At 44.2% G+C, this 23,701-nt stretch overlaps 1 protein-coding gene across 7 annotated transcripts in view; it reads right to left on the bottom strand.

Moving 5' to 3' along the window:
• The window catches only part of ARHGEF12 (Rho guanine nucleotide exchange factor 12), a 107,782-nt gene that overhangs the window by 25,432 nt on the left and 58,649 nt on the right, over positions 1-23,701 (bottom strand). For 5 of the 7 annotated variants that reach the window (XM_039496361.1, XM_039496365.1, XM_039496359.1 and 2 more), the window contains 22 exons: positions 22,090-22,182; positions 21,217-21,327; positions 20,764-20,862; positions 19,324-19,366; positions 18,793-18,898; positions 18,023-18,160; positions 17,473-17,505; positions 16,410-16,524; positions 15,797-15,902; positions 15,254-15,466; positions 14,692-14,836; positions 14,289-14,324; positions 12,250-12,404; positions 11,369-11,515; positions 10,495-10,580; positions 8,438-8,563; positions 7,524-7,638; positions 4,494-4,594; positions 4,167-4,244; positions 2,108-2,183; positions 1,547-1,714; positions 904-991 (listed from right to left, as the gene is read on the bottom strand). In XM_039496361.1, coding sequence (XP_039352295.1) covers positions 904-991; positions 1,547-1,714; positions 2,108-2,183; positions 4,167-4,244; positions 4,494-4,594; positions 7,524-7,638; positions 8,438-8,563; positions 10,495-10,580; positions 11,369-11,515; positions 12,250-12,404; positions 14,289-14,324; positions 14,692-14,836; positions 15,254-15,466; positions 15,797-15,902; positions 16,410-16,524; positions 17,473-17,505; positions 18,023-18,160; positions 18,793-18,898; positions 19,324-19,366; positions 20,764-20,862; positions 21,217-21,327; positions 22,090-22,182 — 2,378 coding nt within the window. The remainder of the gene's footprint in view (positions 1-903; positions 992-1,546; positions 1,715-2,107; positions 2,184-4,166; positions 4,245-4,493; positions 4,595-7,523; positions 7,639-8,437; positions 8,564-10,494; positions 10,581-11,368; positions 11,516-12,249; positions 12,405-14,288; positions 14,325-14,691; positions 14,837-15,253; positions 15,467-15,796; positions 15,903-16,409; positions 16,525-17,472; positions 17,506-18,022; positions 18,161-18,792; positions 18,899-19,323; positions 19,367-20,763; positions 20,863-21,216; positions 21,328-22,089; positions 22,183-23,701) is intronic. The other 2 variants (XM_039496360.1, XM_039496364.1) reach the window with 1 other exon arrangement.

Below are 23,701 nucleotides of genomic sequence, written 5' to 3'. Positions count from 1 at the left end.
ACATAACACAGGCCACTCAGCCACTGTATGGCAAGTTTTGCTTACTGGAGATGAAGGGTCAGTCTCAAATCCCTAACATAGCGACAGAAGGCACATAATCTCATTACCAACCACTAAGAAGCCATCAAGTCTCTCAGGGCAGTATTTTCCTGAACTACAATGGTTACAAGACATAATATGGGGGTACCAGAATGTTATTGATGCAGCTAATTTCAAACTTTCATGCACACAAGCAGTTTGTATCACCACCTTTGTACCAAAGCTAGCAATCCTGGATTTTACCATTGACGATGCATTTTATATTACGTAGTGCTTATGTACATGGCACTGTGCAATATGTACAAAATACCATGCAAACAAATCCACACCCTGAAGTGTTCACGGTCAAGAGGCAAAGCACTCCTATCTAAGGAAGGATGAAGAACAGTTCAGACAGGGACTTGAAATCATAAGTTATAGTACTTTTGAGTTTCCTGCCACTCTTAACATTTCTCAGAATCCTGAGGGTACCCAGGACAGATGGTAGGTTCTAGGACTCTGCATAGAGATGCAGGAGTACGTCATTGATTCATCCGACAGTTAAACCACGGGGGTCTCATTTACCCCAACTCAAAGATTTTTTAAAAAAGAAGCACTTGTAAGGCAAGAGAAGGGCTGGGAGTGAGAGACGAGACATAATCGGGAAAATCTCTAGAAACAGCCTGAGCTGGCAAAGAGTTATTGTTGTTGTTCTTAAGAATTAAGGAAAATTCCCAATGGGGTGACAGGTGAGAGTCTTCATTCATTAGCTCTGTGTGTGAGCTGAGATCAAGATAATTCACAAGCCCCTCTAGAGTGAAACTACTACTCAGATGTAAGATTTCTCTCTCCGCCACAGCAGAGGTAACCGAGCCCATCACTTACACAGTCTTTTCAGAAACAGTCTGTGCCACCAATTCATAAATCTGGGCGCCGTTTTCGGACATGGAGATGACGAAGAAAGCTTTGTTATCTGGAGAGACACAAGAGTAGAGTAATTGAATCTGATGCCTCGGCCTGAACAATTGTATCCCAAGTTCACTGAAACCGAGCACATACCCAATAAGGTGTACTGCAGGAAGTTTCTGTGAAATAAACCAACAGGCAAACTACGTAAATACAAAGAAGTTTCATTCTCAAACACAAAATGGGACTCTGGCTTCCAGGCCTGACAAAAAATAGTTATTGCTCCTCCCACCTCTTTAAAGTAGGTTTATTTCCCCCCCCCCACCCCTCCCCAGTCACCGGGTACTTCTAAAGCACTTTTCTTCTGGGGATCTCAGAGTACTTTACTTTACAAACATTAACTAGAGCTCACACCATCTCTGGAAAGACACTACCCCATTTTACAGAGGGGTAACCAATGTAGGCAGGTTAAACGGCTCATCCAAGGTAACACTGCAAATCAAAATCCAGGAGTCGCAACTCCCAGTGTCCTGCTCCAACTCCTAGACAAAACTTCCTTCCTCAAGTGGCTTTGCCTTTGCATTCAGCTTACTCCTAAGTTTTGCCCATTGGTTGCACTGACCTGTTGCCACCTGGCGAACCAGCACAGTGTTCAGCTTGATAACAGGACTGAATGTGTGTTTGCTGTCAGAGGTGGATGCCAGGATCTTACTGTGACACCTCAGCACCAGTTTATCATCTTGCTTTTGCAACAGCACTAGAATATCCTCCAAGAGTAGCGTGTAGAGATCTGTAAAGGGCAAAAACAGGCCTGGAATGGGTTAACCAGACAGTCCCTCACATCGCACCTCAGGGCACATAGGAAAAAAAGGCTGTTTTCTCTATTATATGCAGAGGCTGTGCCAGCCTAAGCAAAGCTTGCAAATCTCTCTCATCAGAACCACAGCAGAGGGCTACAGATGGGACTGGCTCATCTCCCAACAGACTGCGGGGCCCCAGCATGGTCCTAATGATACTCAGACGCATTTCAGATTTGACAAGAATAACTGAATCCGCTTGAGGAGAGACATGAGTTCATACAGGCAGCGGTACAACTCATCATTGGGAATCACAGCTATGCCACATCTTTTCCCCGCCTTGGTCACAAACCCAAGTTTAAGTTGGCTGGTGGGATAAGGCTCACCAATAGTCTTGTCCCGATTAACCTTCCAGGTCAGAGGTCCTTCGTGAATCATCTTCTTCTTGGTTAAATCCAAATTCTGTCAATATGGGGGGAGGAGAAGAAAAAAAGAAGTAGCTTTCATATAGGGTTCACTACATGGGAACTTTGGAGGTCAAGGCTGTGCTTCACAGCGGGGGAGCTTAATGTTATCAGCTCTCCAGCCTCAAAATGCAGCCCCAGCCAATGCTGCTCCCCATGCTTGCCCAAGGGCTGCAGTTTGGTGGGGTGGGGGGCACACTGCCCCGCCCCTGAAACTATGCCCATGGTAAAGAGTGAGGTGCATGGACCCCAGTGCCAGTGCCCCCTCTCTCCTCCCCCCCGGTACTTCTACAAAAGTTCCGGTGCCCTTGGTGAATGTGATAACATGGGATCTCCTGCCTGTGGCAAGAGCGTGTTGGGAAGGTGAATGGTGTTCCCAGGGATAAGTGGGGCAGTGAAAGCTCCTGGGTAGTCTAGGTAAAGGACAATAGGGGAGAGGCTGTGGTCACTAGCAAATGCCAGGGTATTTGATGACTGGATTTAATCTCTAAGTAGTGGGTGAGTGTATAGGATTTTTAGTAGAGAGGACAATTTCTAAGTCTATATGGAAAACTGGGTTGGATCCTGTGGCCTATAGTTTTCAAAAATTAGGAACAGCATGAAAGTAAGAACTTAGACTTTCTGACACGCAAGTATCTTCAAGCTATAATGTTCTAATGAGGTTTTGTTTGGACGAGGGATGTGTGTACACAGCTTTACACAACCTTAGAGGATTTTATTTTAAATGAAGTTCTGAGGCATTATCATAACAATGGATTGTTTCCAGCAGTATTTTCTCAACTATTCATAATAATGTTTGGAATTTATATTTTATTTCATTAGTGCTTCAAAATGTGGGCTGTACGTTAAGAATGCCTGCAGCACGCACTCTGAAGAATGAATTGTTTTGATGATCTGCTGGACTTTAACACATCACTGAGTTATTCAGCATGTCAGAGCTCCTGAGAGATCTGCAGGCAAGCTAGCAGAGGCAGTAATTTTCATTAGCCATTCCTTCCAAGTTTCAGAGTTTATATCAAGATGGCAGATTTTATATTTCCATGAGTCCTTTATTTCATGACTTAAAGAGTTTGCAAGCCTTTTTTAGTAGGCTGGCATATCATGCAAAAGAACTTTAGCGTGAACTCCATGAGCCTTGAAACAAATACACTTCTTTGTATATTATAACATGTTAGAACTTCCACATGGTCACTAACAGTGCAAGAAACTGTATATACTACTATGAAAAGATGAACATTGAGTATATATCCTGACCACTTTTTGTACATTTATACCAGAAGGTGCAGCCCTGTCCCTAGATATCTGTGCCCCCTCCCCCCTAAACAAAATTATATCAGAAAAAAGTTACAAGCTCCACTATGAGACCTGCTGGAGTTTAAACAGGACATGAAGCACAGCCCTCTAGCACTGGATTTAGAAGCTCAGCTACCTATAGCATCGGATCTTCAATGTGAATCAAGCATAGCTACAAGTTCCACTTGTGAAGTCAACAGAATTTCTAAGCTCTGGTTCTCCCAAAGGATTTCCTTGTTCTGCCAGCAGTACTGTGAAGTAGGAGATAACATAGAGCTATCCCACCACAAGGTATACATACTCTATTGGTTGTTTCAGAAGGGGATATAAATGCCGTGTACCAGTTCTCTCTCCTGTGATATACAAGTGAAAAACGTAGTATTCCATAGCAGTTTTGTTCCATGACATTTACAAGTTCCACAGACACTCTCCGTTTTGCAAGATCAAGTTATTAAATTCATGGAGACCTTCCAAGAGCAACCGGAGATTCAGGTTTTCATATCTAATAAATGTTCCACTTCATCTTTATATAAAATAAATTTACCTCTCACCAGAGACTCTTCATGAGAAGTTTCAAGTGGAATGAGTTTTTTTGACTTTACAACAAAGTTATAGCAGGAAGCATCACCAGCTTAACTACAAGGGGTCACTATCATGGTTCAATAATCACTTCCGCTCCGCCACTCACCCTGATCTCATCCAGCATAGGGTACTCCGACTGCTTCAAGTACGACAGGTCAAGGCGACGCTGATAATCTTCCAAACGCTGGAAGACACATGATGAAGTCATAGTTATACTGGTTTGGGACAACTTGGAAGAGTCAAAATACATGCAGGTGACTCTCAGAACTTCAACAAGATCAGAGGCTTGGGATTCTAGTTCTAGCAGTAGTAGGAGCATACACCACAAAATGCGCTTCATTCCTTCAACCACAGTGCTAGCAATTCTGGATTGTTTCTCTTCATTTCCCCATCATCCACCCTTGTCCAGCCTTCTCATTCCCTCCCCTCCTACCTGCTTATTCTCCGATTCTTTGACAGCCTGGTTCACATAGTTAAGGATCTGACGGCAGTGATCCGCTGCTTTCTTCACTTTCTCCTTCTCCTCAGGCCGTTCTACAACAGGGCAAAGAAATAAAGACGAGGTGAGCTTCAGGGGAGGGGTAAAAGGAGAATTAAGAACATAACATAACATAAGAAAGGCCATCCTGGGTCAGACCAATGGTCCATTTAGTTCAGTATCTAATGCAACACACTGGCCCCCCAAAATTAAAGAGGGGAGCTGGACTTTGTAAAACATTCAATTAGCTTTCATCGCTTCACAGATTAATGATGGAAATAGCTTCACGTCAGAGAGAGCTAGGGTTTGGATCACATTGGATACAGGTCCATGATACCGATCAAACAGTAGAGGCGGCATTCTATAACCTTCCCCACCCAGAACAGGGACACACAAGGACTTTACAGAAAGTTTCTCCACTTCATCAATTCCTGCCCAAAGGGAATTCTGAGCTGTGAGAGAAGTTTGCTAGAATTCCATTCTAGTTCCCAGAGAGGTTGGTCAGGGCAGACTGAGGGCCAGGGGAAGAAACAGGAAAGACATGCATCGTTTTTTCCATGTGCTGTCTAATGTTTAAAGAGACTGAGGAGCTGGGTTAGTGGTGAATGCATAACATCTGATAAAACTACTCATACTTTGAAACCAATGTGAAAAACTGATAAATTGTTAACGGCAAGTAAACATGACTAAATAATTAGATAGAGTAAAAGAAAAACTGCAGCTTCTAAGCTGCAGCCTTTTCTATAAAGGACAAACATTTAAAAAATAGGGAAGGGAAAAAAAATTCTGTGCAAACATGAAAGTAATACTATGGATCAGGTTTCACTGCAGCCAGCATCTGTTATTAAACCTTTATTAAGAAGGGTGCACGTGGGATTACCACCAAGCTTTTGTGCAGTTTCCAGGCCGAGATGGGTGAATAATGGATTTTTCTGTTTGCTGGCAAACAAAAAAAATTGTTCTGGGTCAAATCCAAAATGGAATTTTTTGGAAATTTTCTCTGGATCAGAGAAATGCACGACTGGAAGGGACACTCAAGGCATCCTCTAATCCATCTCCCCATGCTGAGATGGGACCAAAGTAAACTTAGACCATCCCGACAGGGGTGTGTTTGTTTAACCTGTTCTTAAAAATCTCCACTGACAGGGATTCCACAACCTCCCTTGGAAGCCTATTTCAGCACTTAACTACCTTTACAGTTAAAAGTTTTTCCTAATATCTAACTTGAATCTCCCTTGTTGTACACTCAACGGCTTACTTCTTGCCCTACCTCCAATGGACATGGAGAACAATTGATCACAGTCCTCTTTATAGCAGTCCTCAACCTATTTGATGACTACTATGAGGTCTCCCCTCCCCCATCAGTCTTATTTTCTCAAGACTAAACATGCCCAGTTTTTAACCTTTCCTCATAGGTCAGGTTTTCTCCTTGCCAATTTTAGATCTCATTTGTCAAGGTCTTTTTGAATTCTAATCCTGTTCTTCAAAGTGCTAGGAACCCCTCCCAGTTTGTGCCTATAAAATTTGCAGATGCCATCACTCTCCACTCCATTAACTCACTCATTAATGAAAATATGGACTAGTACTGACCCAGGATGGGACCCCAGTAGATGCACCCTCCAGTTAGACAGCAAACCACGGATAACTACTCTGAATAGTCATAGAATCATAGAAGACTAGGGTTGGAAGAGCCCTCAGGAGGTCATCTAGTCTAACCCCCTACTCAAAGCAGGACCAACACCAACTAAATCATCCCAGCCAGGGCTTTGTCAAGCTGGGCCTTAAAAAACCTTTAAGGATGGAGATTCCACCACCTCCCTAGGGAATCCATTCCAGTGCTTCACCACCCTCCTAGTGAAATAGCTTTTCCCTAATATACAACCTAGACCATCTTCTGAAACAAAGAGTTGTCCCCAATGCATTCCAAGAACTTCCAGATTAATTTTCCAACATCATCTGTGTAGTTCAAGTTCCCCATTACTACCAGATCTTGTTTTGGATATTTATATTATTTGTTCCAATTTGAAAAAATGTGTTTAAGTTTCAGGCATTTTGACAAAAGCAAAGAGGACAAGATTCACAAAACAGGGGAGGAGCAACTCCCTTATAACCAAGCATATCACTAGTGTCAGGCTCCTCTCCTGGGATGTGGGAAACCTGGGTTCTGTCTTATGTGGAGAAGGGACCTGAACTTCGATCTCTCACATCCTAGTACAGTCCCCTAGCCACTGAGCTATAGGATATTCTGTATGAGTCTTTCTTAATTCCTCCACTGAAGATGTTCTATGTTGTATAAAAAAAACCAACAGTTTTTGGAGCAGAGATTCAAACCTGATTCTCCCGCATCTTGACTAGAGTGCTACAGTTATCACGTTAGAGAGTCAATTGCCCAAAACCAGAACAAAATTTTTTCTAATCAAGCAGAAAGAAAAAGGTTGTTTCGACATGACCATTTTGGTCACGTTTTTTGGTTTGGTCGAAACTAGTCAGCAAACTCTACATGAGCTCACGAATAGTTTCAGGTCAATCAACACTGCATTTTAGTGATGTACAGGTGAGTAAGGTTCTGCTGTGTGTATCAACGTTACTACAACCCTCTGAAGATTTAAAGGGTGGTAATGGTAGCAATATTAGATTAAATGTCTATCAATATCCAGTGCGAAGAGAGAACTTCTAACATTCACACTATTTCCAGAACCTAGATATTAACATGACAAATATATTAAAAATGCTTAAGACAGAATATTGAAGCTTGCAAGCATCAAATCTCTTTTGAACCTTATTTCCCAAGTGCATATGCTTTTCTCATACAGAGTGGATGTTAGAAAAGACATGAGAAAGGATGGAGGACACATGCTGAGAACAGTCACTGACCCAGGGCAGTGAACCATCTATTATGCATACATTTTTAAGAGTCAGATTTGTTTGGCAAAACTGCCAAGATGCACGCACAAAGATAATGGCTCCCTCGTGGAAATGCGCTACCTGAGTACTTAGCGATATTATCCAGCAGAAGGGGGTACTTAGTCAGCCTCTGCATCTCAGTGGGAATGATATCTTTCAGCTGCAACCGGCGACACAGTGGATTGCTCTCAGCATCCTAAAATTGAACAGTGTAATAATGGCATTTGTCATTTTTATTAGGACTATAATTACCTGAACATGTACCATCTATTCATCATATAAATGTCTATTACTTCACATTTCCGGTAATTAAATACAAGACAAGAAATGCCTAGATTTATCACTCACTCAGACTACACAGCCCGGTTTCATTTGAAATTACATATAGGAAAGGCTCATCACAAAAGCAGTGGCTTCCTTCCCTCATTACTTCACACAGGCTGGTACCATCCATAATCAATCTCAGTCACTGCCATATAGGGAAGACATCAGCTTAGTCTTTCACACTATGTAGACACTACATTTTTCAAAATTACATCAGTCTTTGTATTACCAGAGTTCCCATCCAGCGGTAATGCAGATAATGCTCTCCTCTTCAGATGGCACACATGCCGAGGTCCTTCCCAGTGGGATAGGTATACCACATGTCTCTTGCGTTTGGGGCACACACCCAACTGTTTACTCTGCCCTGCTGGGCTATACAGAACACCTGTTCCCAATCGGATATGTGCACAGTGTAACAGGGATGGGTATCTAAGTCCTATAACTGAACATGCTTCTCTCTACCAGCACAGTATTTTGAATCCTCAACATTAAAAGGTTCACCTGTCCAGAAGTGATTAACAGAGACAATCTGCTGTTGGAAATAATCCCAATCCAACAGCAATGTTAGATATAATCCTGCTAATTGTATTAACCTTACTTACAGCCCCCGCTTATCCTTCACTGACCATCATCCAAACTTGGGACCAGTTCCAATTTTGAGTGAAACTCACCTGCACAAAGGTTTGGAAGCGAGAGTCTTTCTTCTGCCGTGATTTGATCACCTCTAGAGCAAAAGGCTGGTTACTACAAAAGGTGGCAGTTGCTTGTTTCAGGTTCTCCTCTCCTGCTCCACTGAACTGTGCCAAGAAACCCAGGAAGCCAAATTTAGACAGAGACAAACTGGGCACGTGCCAGCGTGAGCTCTGGCACATGTTGCAATTGCTCTCAGAAAGCAAAGAAGCTGCCCAGACCCCCAAAATAGCCATGTTTACACCGCCTTGTCTCAAACTGATACAGACTGCCTTTAAGGCTTCTTCACCCCAACCCGCCGAGGAACCCTTTGCAGCTGAGATGATCTCCCGTTAGGCCTGCTTTTACACAACCCACTTTTCACAATCACGGTCTTTCCTTCAATACCAAAGGCAGGAAGTAGTGCAAGGCACGGAGGTCACTCCTGACTCAGAAGAGGACAGAATGCCATTGCTTTGTCCATCAAGCCATTGAGTCAAAAATCAGCCGTGGTGTAAGCAGGTACAACTACACCGATTTAAATAATGAGGGATGAATTGGGCCTATTTTACTTTGCCATTGGCCTGTACATGCAAGTCCAGGGTTGCCTGTGAAACCGGGTGCTTGGGCCAACCACTACAAACTCCCAGGATTCAACATGTGATCTTGTTGCCTGCCCCAAACTTCTGCAGCGAGATGGCAGGTGGAGTTGGAAAATAAATCAAAAAAATATGGAGCAGGGCTGATGACTGCAAGAGACTGTGCTACAAACCCCTGTATCTGCTCTCCTTGGCACCCATCCTTGAGACAGCCCAAGGGTATGTCTTCACTAGCAATATTAAAGCGCTGTCGCAGCACTGCTTTAACTTGGCTGTGTAGTTGCAGCACCAGCGCTCAGAGAGCGCTTTCTCAGCACTGTAAAAAAACACCTCACCCCACGAGGGGAGTAGCTACCAGTGCCGGTGCACTGTCCACACTGCCAGTGCACTGTCCACACTGCTGCTTTACAGCGCTGAAACTTGCAGCACTCAGGTGTTTTTTCACACCCTGAGCAAGAAAGTTGCAGTGTAGAAAAGGCCTCAGATTCCCTGAAAATGCCTACTACTTGGAATGGAGTCCTGCTTTTTGGTTTGACCATTCAGCTGAAAAATCCCAAGGGACTGCATTGGTGTGGTGAACAATGCCCAGCCTGCTGACATCCCAAGCCTTCCATCCACACAATTTAAAAGGTGACCTGCAAAGGAAAGGAACGTGTGTGCAATTTTTTGCTTCTTTACAATATACAGAGGAGACCCAAAAGGTTTGGGGCTTCCCTCCATCCGAAATAACAGGTCTATGTTGCCTTCTTTTGGCTAGAGGAAGGGAGAACTGGTGGGATGAACACATCACAAGAGACTGAAAACTGAACAATTGAAAACGGAAGGAGTTTTAGCCAAACTTGGAAACTCTAAATTAAATAGGTTTCACAAGACAGCAACAGAAAGTTTGACCCTCAGGATACAAGCATTTTTTGAAGGACTCAAAACACTCCCAATTCCTTCCACTTGGGTGTGAGAAAACTCCCACTCCAATTCTCTAGTAGTTTTATGAAACCTCCAGCAGAAACACAGGGAATACAATACTTTATATTCTTATATTTTTACCTTGGAAATATTGAGTAACCCAACCACCCAGCAAAAGCCATTCATCTTCTCTCTCTCACACACCCACCCCTCCTTTCTGTCCTTCACACATCATAAAGAAGCAAAAAGGCAGACAAGTTTTCTCCTCTAAAGAGGTCACCTTTAACGAAATGACTCACGTATTTATCTTTAACAGAATAAAAGCACTCCACTAGATAAAGCACTCAGCAAATTCCATGTTGAGCTCCCTTCACCTTCTCACAGTCCTGCGTCCCCACCTCCATATCAGCTCCACAGAAATTACCAATTTCAGATATTACGTTCTTAGTGGGTGCGAATTACACTGGTTTCTCTGGGGCTTTGTTTACTATGGTTATTGGACTCTCACTTTCAGGAATATTTACATTTCTGAACAGGGAGAAAAAATTGCATTTTACCCAGGTTAGCAAGTCTTCCCCAATCTGATCAATAACAGAGGTCTCATTCCGTTTACGGACAGCTTTCATCTGATCATTCAAACCAGCTGGAGGGGGGAAAAAAGGCAAAAGAAGGGATAATTAATACGGTCTAAATTGGTCATTTATTTCAAAATGCATACAAACCAAAAAGGAGACTGGATTTGCAATAATCACCCAGCAAATTAAAGTGAAACAGAGAAGTGCTAGATGGTAGGCTAATATTGAGAAACAGGAATCATTAATAAGAATGAACAATAAATAACCACTTCAAGAACTTTTCCAACATTACTTTGTCTACTTCACAAGGAGAGGGTTAATGCTATTCTACTTTTAAAATGCGGGGAAACAGACACAGTAAGGTTACAGCAAGTGGCTTGCCCAAAAAAAAATATCACAGTGATACAGCTGGAATCCTAAACAGTCCCTTGCTTTAACCACTAGGAAACACTGCTTTTCAGAAGCATCAGCATCCAAATGCATATTGCTCCCTTTAGTAGCCCTCTTCCTATTATCCTCCTGGGCAGCACCTGTCTGGTTAGCTTTTTCACACGTGCCTACGAGTATTCATCTCCGTATTGCTCTGTTTATGAAAAAGGGGGTGTATATCACCTCAAGACAGCTTGGGGATGTGGATGAGAACAAGAGTGTATCTGGCACCTTGGCAACAGGTATGCTTGTAAACCAAGTGTGAAATGATTGCGTGCATGTAATTCAAGTGCTGTGTGCGGATGCTCACTGTTTGCGGATATACTTATGCATACTTGCATCAGCAAGCATGTATATCTCAGATGTGTGCATCCATCACTGCTGTCGTGAGGCTAGCAGAGCTGAAAGGTGCCTCATCTGCCCTTACTGTGGAGCAGAAGGATATCCTCCAGGTTTGAAAAGATTTTGCGCAGGTCAGAGGGGGTCAGGATGCCTTCACGGAGTACACGCTGGTAGAAGACCTGATGCAGAACCTTCAGTGTGCGGACATGAGCTCGCTCAGTGTAGAACAGCTCTGAAGAGGAGGAAAAGAAATATGGGATTATTACTCATTTAACGCAGTAACAGTCTGTGGATTCCAACATGGTCCATAGTGGGAAGCCAGAATCTTCCAGCAACTGAGTTACTTAATAAATTAAGCAGTTTAGAGAGCACGTATTAACTCTGGGGTAAGGAAACTGAATCTGCGAAAATCTCTCCCCCATCTGCGCTCTCCTTGCTGGCCCAGATTCTGTTGTACTAAGAAATCAGAAACCATGCTCTGTTACCCTAGATACAGGAATGTGCAGGGAAGCAAACTTGTTACTGAATTAACCATTTACTTGGGGTAAATTGTAACACTTATCAGCTTACTCAGTCACACACACAACTCTGTAGACTTGTACGATTTGAGATCAAGGTGAAGTCTCCATGAGCATGCTGGGATATGAGCCATTCCCTTCGATCCTGCTTTTTCCAGCAAGTGGTATATAGTCCTCCCTGCCTCTTTATTCCTTCAAGCATGCTGTAAGGTGGTCCTTGTTTTGCCATCTAAAATTGCTTGTTCCTGCCAGTCTAGCATCTCTGCATGTTACCTACTGATATATAAACTCTATACCAGCAGCTTGCACATGCTTGCAGTTTGCAGGCCAGAAACTACAGCTTGTTCCGAACTGTGAGCCATTCAGATGAAGAAAGTGCTCATTTTAAGTTTTGAGAAATTGTAGGTTCCAGGAGCTGGTGGGTCAGCAAAGAGAAACACAAACTCACCATTAATCACTTCCTGGCGTTTGATTTCGTAGGGTTTCAGCCCCAGCAGCACCTCTTGGCTCACCAGCTGCTGCCAGTTGGGAGGATCAGTCTCAGTGTCAAAATCAAACAGCTCATCCTCACTCTGAATATCCCCAAAGCCCACACTGTCCATCCTGAAGAGAGAGAACACGCCAGTCAGATGCCTTCTGATTCAAGCACCAACACAGGAAAGAACATGGCAAAGTGGAGGCAGAAGGGGGGGGGGGGAGGGAGAGACTTGTAAAATGTTAAAAAATACTCAGGGAAGCTGCCAGAAGCCTTCTGGTTACAGATGCAGTTTGGTACTTAGATAAAGGTCTCTGTAAAAGAGCTAAGGCTTAGCATTCACTCTTACAACACCCTCTGCACTGAGTATTATAATCCCCATTTTATGACATGGCTACACAGAGGTCAAGTCATTTGCCCAAGGTCACATAGTAAGACCGCAGAAGGGGGGAGGTGGGGGGGAATATTCTCTTCTCTCCATCTGCAGATACTCCCCAAAAAATTTAGGGCTTGCTTACACTGGCAAGTTTCTGCACAGTAAAGCCGCTTTTTGCGCTCAAACTGCAGACATGTACATGCTGCCAAGCCACTTTGTGCACAAACTTCCCAGCTGCAGCCCAGCAAAAAAAAAAAAATCCCCCTCGACGAGAATCATAAGGCTATTTGTGCCCAGGCTCCAGTGCTCTATGGCCAGTGTAGACACTTGGTTGCTTTCTGTGCTGTAGTTTGCCTCCAGAGCTGTCCCATAATGCCTCAAGTGACCGCTCTGTTCATTGTTTTTAAACTTGGCTGCCCTGGAGACATGCACCCCTCCCCTTTCAATGTGGAATGCTCATGCTGTTGAGCACAGAGGGGGGTGTGTGTGTGTACAGAGAGAGAGATGGGGGTTGATGTTGGGGTTTCCCCCTCCCCTGCCTCAGGACTGGTTGCTTCCTGCCACTGTCTGAACTTACAAGACAGCATGCTGACAAACTGTCCCACAAAACAGTCTCCCCCCCGCCCTCCATACACCCCCACCCTCCTTGTCACACACTTTCCCCTACACACTGCAGTTGAAAAGCAGCTGGCAATGTAGTAGGCAGGGCCAGCTCTAGCTTTTTTGCCGCCCCAAGCAAATAAAACAAACCCAAAAAATGCAGTTGGAGTGCCAAAGCGCAAAAAAAAAAAAGGGGGGGGGGGGGAGGCGCGTGGAATATGCCACCCCAAGATTGGCCAGAATGCCACCCCTTACAATGAGCCGCCCCAGGCATGTGCTTCCTTGTCTGGTGCCTGGAGCTGGCCCTGGTAGTAGGATGCCCATGGAACAATGGGATTGGGAAATCTGCATCGTGTGATGCTGTACTTGCCCCATGGGGCATTGCAAACCCTTCCCAAAGCACCTGGCGGCCAGTTGCACAGTGGGATGGCTACCACAATGCACTGCTTTCTTTGCCGTTGCAAGAGCTGCTAATGTGGATGCGCTCCAGCGTCACAAGCAGCACAGTGTGGACAGGCAACAGCATTTTAAATTACAGCGTTTTAATAAAAGTGGTGTAACTTGTGGCACAGGAACTTGCCAGTGTAGACATACCCATAGGAACAGAACCAAGTGTTCCTGACTCCCAATCCAACCATTATAAGCAGTAGTAATAATAATTTGTGCTTTTCATCCAGACATCACAAAGCGTTAATACGTGGGTATTAATAACCCCATTACCCAGTACTATTATCTAAGACTGTCATTGAAACTATTTTGAACAGGGACAGATTACAAATATCACTGAGTTCTACTTTATAAGAGTGTGGCCTGGTGGACAGCACACTTGAGTGGCATTCAGGAGACCTGGGTTCAAATCCCAGGTCTGCCACTGGCCTGCTAAGTGCACCTGGTCAAGTCACTTCATTTCTCCATACTTCAGTCTCCAATCTGTGGGAAATGGGGATAACTATGCTGACCTCCTTTCTAAAGTGCTGCATCAGGTATTACTATAAAGTAACGTCTTTAGTTCCAACTAGTTCACAGCCATACTCACTTTCGGAAAGGTTTTGGTGTTCCCAAGTCAGCTAATCTAAACAACAAAAACACAACACATTACAAGATTATCTTGAGTAATGGGATTTCATTCCAGTCAGCAGAGCTCCAGAGTGAAATCTTAAGGGTTGGTTTGTGTCTCTAGCCAAACTTGACATTCTAGCCCTGATGCTGGGGAGGGGAGGGGAGGGAGAGAGAGAGACTTCTAGTACAATTATAGTGGGAGGAAACTAAAGTCTCTTGGGGCAGTGTCTCTACTCTCTCTCCCCTTCTCTCCCCACCGCACCCGGAATCATGTTCAAAATAGGCCATGCTGCCAATGTTGTTCTACAGACCCAATATAACTGCTTTCATTCTCTTTGCTATGCCCTTCCCAGCGCCAAATAACCTGCACCCATAAATACCTATCAAGTTCTCCTTCCTCCTCTTGCAGTTGGTCCAGTGGAGGGGACGGGAAATCAAAGATGGTGTTAGGTGTGCGGGGTGCGCCATCCAGAGAGTCACTAGGAGGCGGAGCATCTCCAGACTGCTTGGGGCCTGAAAAGAAAACTGTCAAGGGTTTCCAGGAGAGATCAAAACACAAAACTAGTTTTCAGAGCTCTCTTGGAGGCTGAGGGGAGACTTCCCCCACCCCCCCAAAAAAATCAACCCCAACAACAATTCCTGATCTTAGAAAGAAAGAAGCCTTAACAGAGAAGCATTTAACATTGCATTCATCTGTTTTTGTAGGGCTGAGTACTTGAGCACTGAAGTTAAGGCTATTTCTTCCTCAGGATGGTCAAACAATAAAGAATTTGGAAGCCACATTCAAGAACCCAGTGACATAACTCAGCACAGATTACTGAACATGAAGAGTCAGTGTCTAAGGGCCTCAATGTTAGTAACATGCTCTTAAAATGGGATGGCAATTTGCACATCCTGTCCGCAATACCGCCTTGAACCCTCCCCACTCCAGCATCCTCTCACCTGTCTCGCTGTCCTTACTTCCCTCCAGGGAGGTAAAGGTCCCCATAGCTAAAGGAGACATAGGATTGGCAGGAGGGCATGTCGTGTCTGTGCCATCGCTGGAGGACCCACTCTGGCGCATCTTGACAGAGTCTGGCGGCTCTGGACTAACTGAAGAGGCCGTGGATAAGTGCTTTGGATGGCGCTGCTTCTGAATTTCCATGGCCCTGCCAACTGAACAGAGACAGACCAGACACAGATTTGCTGGAGGCCTTCCTGTCTCCAAAAACCCTCAGAGATTTCAACGAATAATTTCCTTAGCTTGCTTTGTTTTTTTAAAAGTCACATCTCAAACCAAATGGGTCTCCAGTTAACGAATGGCTACTCAAGCTCTGATACAAGGATGTTGTTCAGAGGGTTTCTTTAGCAGACATCTGAAGTACTCTGTGCATTGTGGAGATTTTAAGTCTCATTGGGATATAGGGTGATGATGGGTGCAGAGACCAACTGATTTTTCAGACAGACAATTAGTAAGCAGAACGCACATTTCACAGTCCAACATACTTGCACTGCTGTCATGGCGACTCGGTCTCCGTGGTGGTCCCAGGATACTGGGGAAGCCTCTCCTCTTCACTTTTTCCTCCCCTTCTTTCTCTTTCTTTATACTTTGCTGTGGTTAATCCGCAACCAAAGAAAAACCAAATGAGGAACTCATTTCTCCAGGAGTCAGTTATAGCTATACCTGCTACTACCTCAGAATCCTACAAGTTCAAGATGCTCGAGACCTATTCACATTAGTTGGTCTATCCCTATCCTGGTCTGTCAGCACAGAACAGTTCACAACAGTATTTAGATTTCAAGGAGAGAGCGGGTTATTTCCTTACCCAGAGCTTTTACAGGACTCGAAGTATGAGAATAGGGTGACCAGGAGTCAGGCAGCAAAATGAGAGAGGAACAAAGCTAACGTGTCAAAACATAGGCTCTTAAATCCATCTTTAGACACCTGACACTACAGTGTGGAGCAGCCCCAGCTCCCACTGAAGTCAATGGAGGCTGCAGACACTCAGCACCACTGGAAGTCATGGCCACTCATATTTAGGTGCATAAGTATGGAGTCTTACTTGAAGCACTCACGTTTGAGAAGGTTGGCCACAGACTCCGGACGTGCCACTCTTACCTTTATCTTTGGCAGGAAACCAATACGTCCACGCTTCTGCTCCAGGCTCCGGGGCTCCTTGACTTTCACACCCAAATATTTCATATAGGTGAGAATGACATACTGCATGGTTGAACTGCAAGACAAACGAAAGAGGGAAACTGGTAAAAACTCAGTTTGGAAAGCCTCTTAATTAAGAAATTGGCATACAGAGGTTAGTTAGAAAATCAGTTGTTAAAATCCTTCTCTGGTACTGGGGCACCAATTCCTTTTGATATGACTCAGTCACAAGAGACCAGAAAACACCTTGCTCATCATAGAGCCTGTCCTCTTGCAGGTGCAAAAATATAGTCCCTGATTCATCCTCTGTAGCAGTGGTTCTCAACCAGGGGTACCTGTGCCCCTAGGTGTACTTAGACATCTTCCAGAGGGTATATCAACTCATCTAGATATATGCCTAGTTTTACAACATGCTACATAAAAAGCTCTAGCGAAGTCTGTATAAACTAAAATTTCATACAAACAATGACTTGTCTGTACTGCTCTATAAACTACACCAAAACGTTAAGTATAATATTTATATTCCAATTGCTCTATTTTATAAATATATGGTAAAAATGAGAACATAAGCAATTTTTCAGTAATACTGTGCTGTGATACTTTTGTATTTTTATGTCCGATTTTGAAGGCAAGTAGTTTTTAAATGAGGTGAAATTTGGAGGCAACATAAGACAAATCAGACTCTTACAAGGTGTACCGTAGTCTGGAAAGGTTGAGAACCACTGCTCTGTAACATCTAGACAATTATCCAGAAAAATGTTTTCAGAAGGTCTAGAACAGTAAACATACTATTAATACCACAATGCAGCTAAGTCTCAGCTGCAGTAAAACTTGCCCCGATACAGTAGGGCTCCATCCAGACTGATCTCTGACGGAGAGCACATCTAGAAAATGAAGTTTGCTGCTACAGCCAGCAGAGGGCTATGTTGTCCTGCTCAGCAAAAGTCAGACACGGAGCCAAGCGACAGCACTTAGGTGAGGTGATCTTAGTCCACATGCAAACTCCACAAAACTGGTACATTACCTCTTGTCCTCTTCCAGAGGCTGAGAAGTCATCCTGAAAATGGGAGAGACAGTTTAAAGAATACAAACCAATCCCAAACAAACACACTCACAGTCAAAACAATCCAGCACAACAGCACCTATTTGTATAGTGCCTCCTCCTTGAATCCCAACAAATCCCAGCCAAACTCCATAGGGAGAAGCCAGCTCCTCTTCTAAAAATCAATTATGCGGCTGCAAGTTTCTTTGAGCCAACTCAAAAAAAAATTCTGGATCTGACACTCGAGATGCCAAGAACGGAAGCCCTGGAGCTGCTATTTGCTTATTCCTGGAATACTTATTAATTCCACTATGGACTATCTGGGGATATTTGCTCTGGATTCATTTTCCGATGGCCTCCATTATACTGATGGGTAATCCAACAGCTGCCAGAAGCAAACTAGGGAGGAGGGGAAGGTGACGACCCTGAGTTGTTTTCAGTTCTCAACTCCTTTGCTTTGCTCTCATCAAGCCTTGAGTGTATAGAAGACAGTCTGCATGTTACCCCCACATTCACGCACGCTGCTACTTACAACACCTCCTCGATTTTGATAATTATCTGCTCCGCACACGCCCGCTCTCTCTCCAATGTGATCCGGTCACGGACACGTTCTGCGTCCAGCTTGGTCAGTTCATTTTCGGCCAACGTCAATCCCATGCTACGCTTCTGTCTAAATAAGGAGAGAAAACAATCACATGAAATAACATACCTGGGTGACGTGAACAAGTAGCCTCCCAGCGTTCAGAATGCTCGATACTTCCAGGCCCACCTCACCTACCAAAATGTTATGTGGCCTTGGGAAACTCACTTCTCCTCTGTGCATCATTGGCCCAAGCAGTAAAGCAGAGCCAATACCACTTCACAGAGCAAAGGGGCTTCATGAAACTGTAGCCTCTTCCGAGGTCAAGGGAGGCAGCCAGACTGCTATACAATAAGCTGTGCCCCATATAAGGGGAGGTGGAGATGGGCAATAATGGCCAAGGAAGAGAGGAAGTCTGATCTGAGCACTGTGCACTCAGCGTCTGTGCCAATACAGAGGGCATTTGAAGAGCCCAGGGCTGTCCTTCCAAGCCATCACAGATTACCATGGGATTTTCTGACCACACACAGCAGAGGAGCAAGTGAGCTCCAAAATTCTAGAGCATCCCCACAGTGACTTGCTAACATGGAGGATTCATCTAGGCCAAAGACGAATTACCAAGTCCTGGAAGTTTGAACTTCCCTCAATATTAACAGAATATTAACTCTGGGCAGGGATGAAGTTTAGTGCTCAGTACAAACGGCAGTAAAGAGTCTACATACCTGAAATCTTCCAGATGCCTCTGGACATCTGGATAGACTTTATCTTGCATAGTTTGGATATAATGGCGGTGCAATTCCTCTGGAATGAGTTCTGGCCTTCTTTTTTCTGCAGGTGAAGGGAGGAAGAAGAGGCGGGGTTTCACTTTAGAACACTGTATTACTCTGTATTAGGAGAAAGCCATCCACATAAGCTCTTCAGTCTACGTTGCAGTGACTTTCTACCTCCTGCTGTCTGCCACGTGAAAGTGCATTAAGCGCCAACAGCGTTCGCTATACCCAATATCACACTAAACAAATACAAGATGTAGGTGCCCACGCCTCCCATCTAGCCATATACTAGAGCGTATATGTTCTTCCCCATCAAACACCAACAAGACCATCTACCTGTCTCTCCAAGTTTGACATGCAAAACTGTCTTGGTCTCAAACTCACACCTAAATACACACACAGAGATTTCTTTAAGAGATCCGTTAGGACTGTCTCAAACAGTAGGATCGATGCCAACGGACACTCAGTATAAAAGGACCTTACCTAGATCTATAGATATTTCATCTGGAACTGGAACCTTCAGATTCTGAAAAAGGAAAGCAAATGTAAGAGTGAGACCATACGTGACAGGCTCTTCTCTCCCAATAGGCAGATCAAATCTGAGGACTTCCAGGAGTCACAAAGGCAATTCCCTCTGCTCAGAACGTATAGACTGTAAGGCCAGAAGGGACCATTGTGAACACAGGCCATAGAGTTCCCCCAAAATAATTCCTACAGCCGATATTTTAGATAGCATTGCACTGTTACTAGGTGCATCATGGAAGTGGTTTCACCTGCCTCCAAGGCATGTGATACAGACCCCTGCTTCAGGCAGGATATCCGATGAGCCTGTCCATGGGTCTTATCCATTATGGCAAAATAGAAGTTCCTTGTCTTTGTAAAACAGATGCTAATGTGGGAATTGTGAACTGTCACATCAATTTAAGCGGCAGAATCCAATTCTACAGCAACGGACGACTGCCCTGGGTTATCTTGGACGTCAAACTCATTCCACTTCCTATCAAAGAACATGCTGCTCACGAATCAGGGGGTTTCCAGAGTCCTGAGGTTGTGGCCAGCTTAATTTTCTTACATTCAGTGCTAAGATTTTAACAAGGAACTACAGTAGTTACGGGAGACAGATGGAAGAAGCGCCTCTGCCTGTGTACAGCTTTGGGGGCGGTGGGGAAGGTAAGAAAACCAGGAGTAACCTTTTTTTTTTTTTTAAATTACATTTGAAAAAAGCTTTCAGTTTTCAAATTTCTGAGCATTGGTGGCAATGCTATGACAGAACAGTCAATTCAGCCATTGAGTCATTTCAGTTTACTCAACTATAAATAATCATACATTTTAAACTCAGCAGAAGTAAATCTCAACCTGATAGACCACAAATGATAAAAGAATAGGGAAGCCGTATATAATGTATAATGGTTGCGAGCAATAGATGAAACACTATGTAAACCCCCAGAAGTTTGACGCACTGGAGAGAAGGTTTTATCAGCTTTAATCCATAGCAACAAACTGCACGTGCACAGTACATTTCTGTAGTGCTTTTCATTGTGAAGCCCCAGTTACACACACACACACACACAGAAATGCAGCACCTCTAGGTTTGAAAGCACCAAATAATTGGAGTGCAGAATACCTTACAATATGTGCACAGAGTGGGGACCAAGGAGAGTTCTGGCCTACTCTTATGAAACGGATCATGGGATCTTTCATGAAGACACAGACAGTATTCTGGTATCTAAGACACCCAACAGACAACAGATTTTACCCCAGAAAACTGAAGGCTAGGTTTACCCTGCCTGGATACGAATGAAGGTCCCACAGTACCTGGAGCATTTCTAAGAGCTCTTCAGCACATCAGGATGAGTAAGGTAAAAATCAGTTCGAGTGCAGTTGCAGGGGGAGACAAAAGGGCACACCTGTCTTGGAACCTACCGCAGCTCGGTCCAGGAAGAACTGGTTAAACTCCAGGAAGACACGACGAGTCTCTTTGGAGTTGGTCTGTTTGTACAAGTCCGTGTAAAGATAGCAGAGCTGGAGGAAAGAGAGAGAGTGAGAACTCTCCAAATTCTACCCGTGAATTTCCTCCCAAATGTTTAGAGGAGATAAGCCTCTCAAAACTCGTTATTGGCCAAGAACTTGCAACATGGCTGTGCTGAAGAGATGAATCAATACTTTTAGAGGCCATTTTATTTATCTGACATTTCCCTTCATTTACTCAAAAGCCCGACGCATGCATGAGAAGTGAACCCTCACACGAAGAGAGCTTCATTTTTCTCACTGCCAAAGCAGCTGCACTATCCAGGATTATGTTGCTTAAGAGAGAGGTGACTCCAGACCCACCCCATTAACCTGTCCCAGCAGAACCATTCCAGAGCAACATCTTACCAGTGTTGCTGGGTCAAACTGAGACACCACATGATGCAGGAACACAGCCAGGTGAGCCGGGCGAGATTTCAGCAGCTCTATGTTCTGAAAACAGCTGCATTGCCCATTGATCTGTAAAGACACAGACAGTCCACTTCAACTGCACACAAAGGCCTGTGAGAAACCTGGAAGGCTTCATCCCAGCCAAATGGCTTCTCCTTTCTTTGGTAAGCAACAGAGCAGAACCAGCCTAACTCCACGACTCATGGACTGCCATTCTAGCCCTTCAGGAAGAGCTCAGCATCAGCCCACTTCCTGGTCTTTTCCATATAGTTTAGTACTTGGAAACACTTCCACACAAGACACAATGGAACAGAATCAAGAGCAAATTACTATTAAAATCCTTCAGTACAAAGGTATTAGAAAAGATCACTGCTGTAGCAACACTACCACTTACAAATACAATAAAGCAGATTAATTTCTGGTGAGGTTAAAGTTATGGGGAAAAGACAGGGTAACAAAGAATCACAGACTATTTTAGCGGATCTCTTGCATCCAAAGAAGTGGGTATTCACCCACGAAAGCTCATGCTGCAAAACGTCTGTTAGTCTATAAGGTGCCACAGGATTCTTTGTTGCTTTTACAGCTCCAGACTAACACGGCTACCCCTCTGATACTTGAGACTATTTTAGCGTGGACTCTGAAAGTGCCATTTGCCATTAGTTAGGGCCAGTAACAATGAATCCTCTTTTCTTTTTTTTAATTTACTAGACAAGAACGTCTGCTAACAATATGGCATGATGTGGTCACAACTGAGGCATAAGGAAAACGTTTAGATGCAGCTGTGTCCAATCCCAAAGAAATGTCTTTGTGACAGAGAAGAGCAATACCCACCTGCTCCTGTTCAGTGTCAAAGTCGTCATCCTCTGCTCCGATGATCTGAGGTGCCATGCGGGAGGAGGGACTCCCAACACTGGATTGAGAATCCTAGGGTGTTGAAAGAAAAAAAAAATGCAGAGAGCAGTTAATGTCTCAGGGAAGGTTTCTCTTTGGCAACTGCCTATAAGGAGATGACAGTTTCATTTTTAACCAGTCACTCTTTTGAAACTCAGTCTGGTCTTTAGCCCAAAACAGATGAGTTTAAAACTGACCCAGGCCTTCTTTCTGATGCAGCGAATGGACAGGACCCCGGTCCAAGGAGGGCCCCAATCCTAAGGGAAGGATTGAAAGGACTTTGGCCCACTGAGGCACCAGAAGAACTAAAGCCCTTGTTCTGAGCTGAAGCTGTGATGAACTTGTGACCACAGAAAACCCCTGGGGTGGAGTCTGAAGGACCTTTCACTGGTCGGAGCCCTTGCAGTCAGGGTGCAATCTCTGGGAAGCTGATTAGCATGCATATAGGTTCTTTTATTGTTTATAATTTTTCTGTAATGCATTTACCTTAAGAATAAATGTGCTTGTTTATAAAGTGCTGTGTGGTATCTTAACTATGGCAATTATACGGTTTACTGTCTGTGGGGAGAAAAGACAAGCAGGCCAGCTTAGGGAGCCTGACTTTGCTGGGGAGCTCAAAGCATTAGCAGGGAGCTGTGCAGTCTGGAAATACCCTAGTCATGAGGGAGAAGGGTGCAAATCTTTCCCTCACGCCCCATGCAAGAGAGCTGTCAGCTGAGGAGCCTGAAGCCTACAGTGGATGCCCTTGCTGGACCACAAGGGGGAAATGCAGGTTCCTGATTTGTGATATTAGCATCTTCCCCTTTTAAGATAAGAATGCTCAGAAAAGCCACAGTTAACAGGTTTCAAACCCACAGTGCCTGGCCTGTTTTTGTATTCTCTGAATGTCACCCATATAAGTGAGAATGCCTCCAACGAGGCATGCTGTGAGGTGGTATATGCCTAGCAACTTCTTTCTGCAAATGAAGGCATCTGACTCGCAGCAGTTCCCAAACTACATCGGATCATATATCACCCGCTTAAACTATTGTGAACTGAAGGAGTATCAAGCCTACAGACCGCCAGTGGTGCATGCACCACAATTTGGGAACCAATTGAGGCCTAACGGGTGAGAGAGGCATAATCTTTAGAATTTTTCCTCGGGAAAATTATTCATTCGAATAACCAATAACTACTGCTGACCAAACTTTCTCTTCTCCCCATTCACAATGACATCCTTGATAGTCCCAGTCACACAGTGATTGAGTGTCCCAAGGCAAGAAAGCCTTCCTCCATTTAGGGTGGGGCTGACAGAACACAGACACAGGTGACAGCTCCCGGCATTTGACAGACAGCTGTTTTACAGCAGATTATATACTTCTGATCCTTTAACAGACCCACTTTTAAGCTCCATAAACATTTTGCCAATTAAAGTTTGCTGCATGATTCTTAAATTGCATTTTATTTTGTAAGGGAAAAAGTCAATTTATGTTCAATTTAGACCACAAGGAAAAAGGATTTTAATGGACTCATTACAGAAGCAGCAGCTATGGTCACACTGTGTTTTGGACTC

This window comes from Mauremys reevesii, linkage group 12 (genome assembly GCF_016161935.1).
Source record: "Mauremys reevesii isolate NIE-2019 linkage group 12, ASM1616193v1, whole genome shotgun sequence".
Taxonomy (NCBI): Eukaryota; Metazoa; Chordata; order Testudines; family Geoemydidae; genus Mauremys; species Mauremys reevesii.
This window is presented reverse-complemented; position numbering and strand designations above follow the sequence as displayed.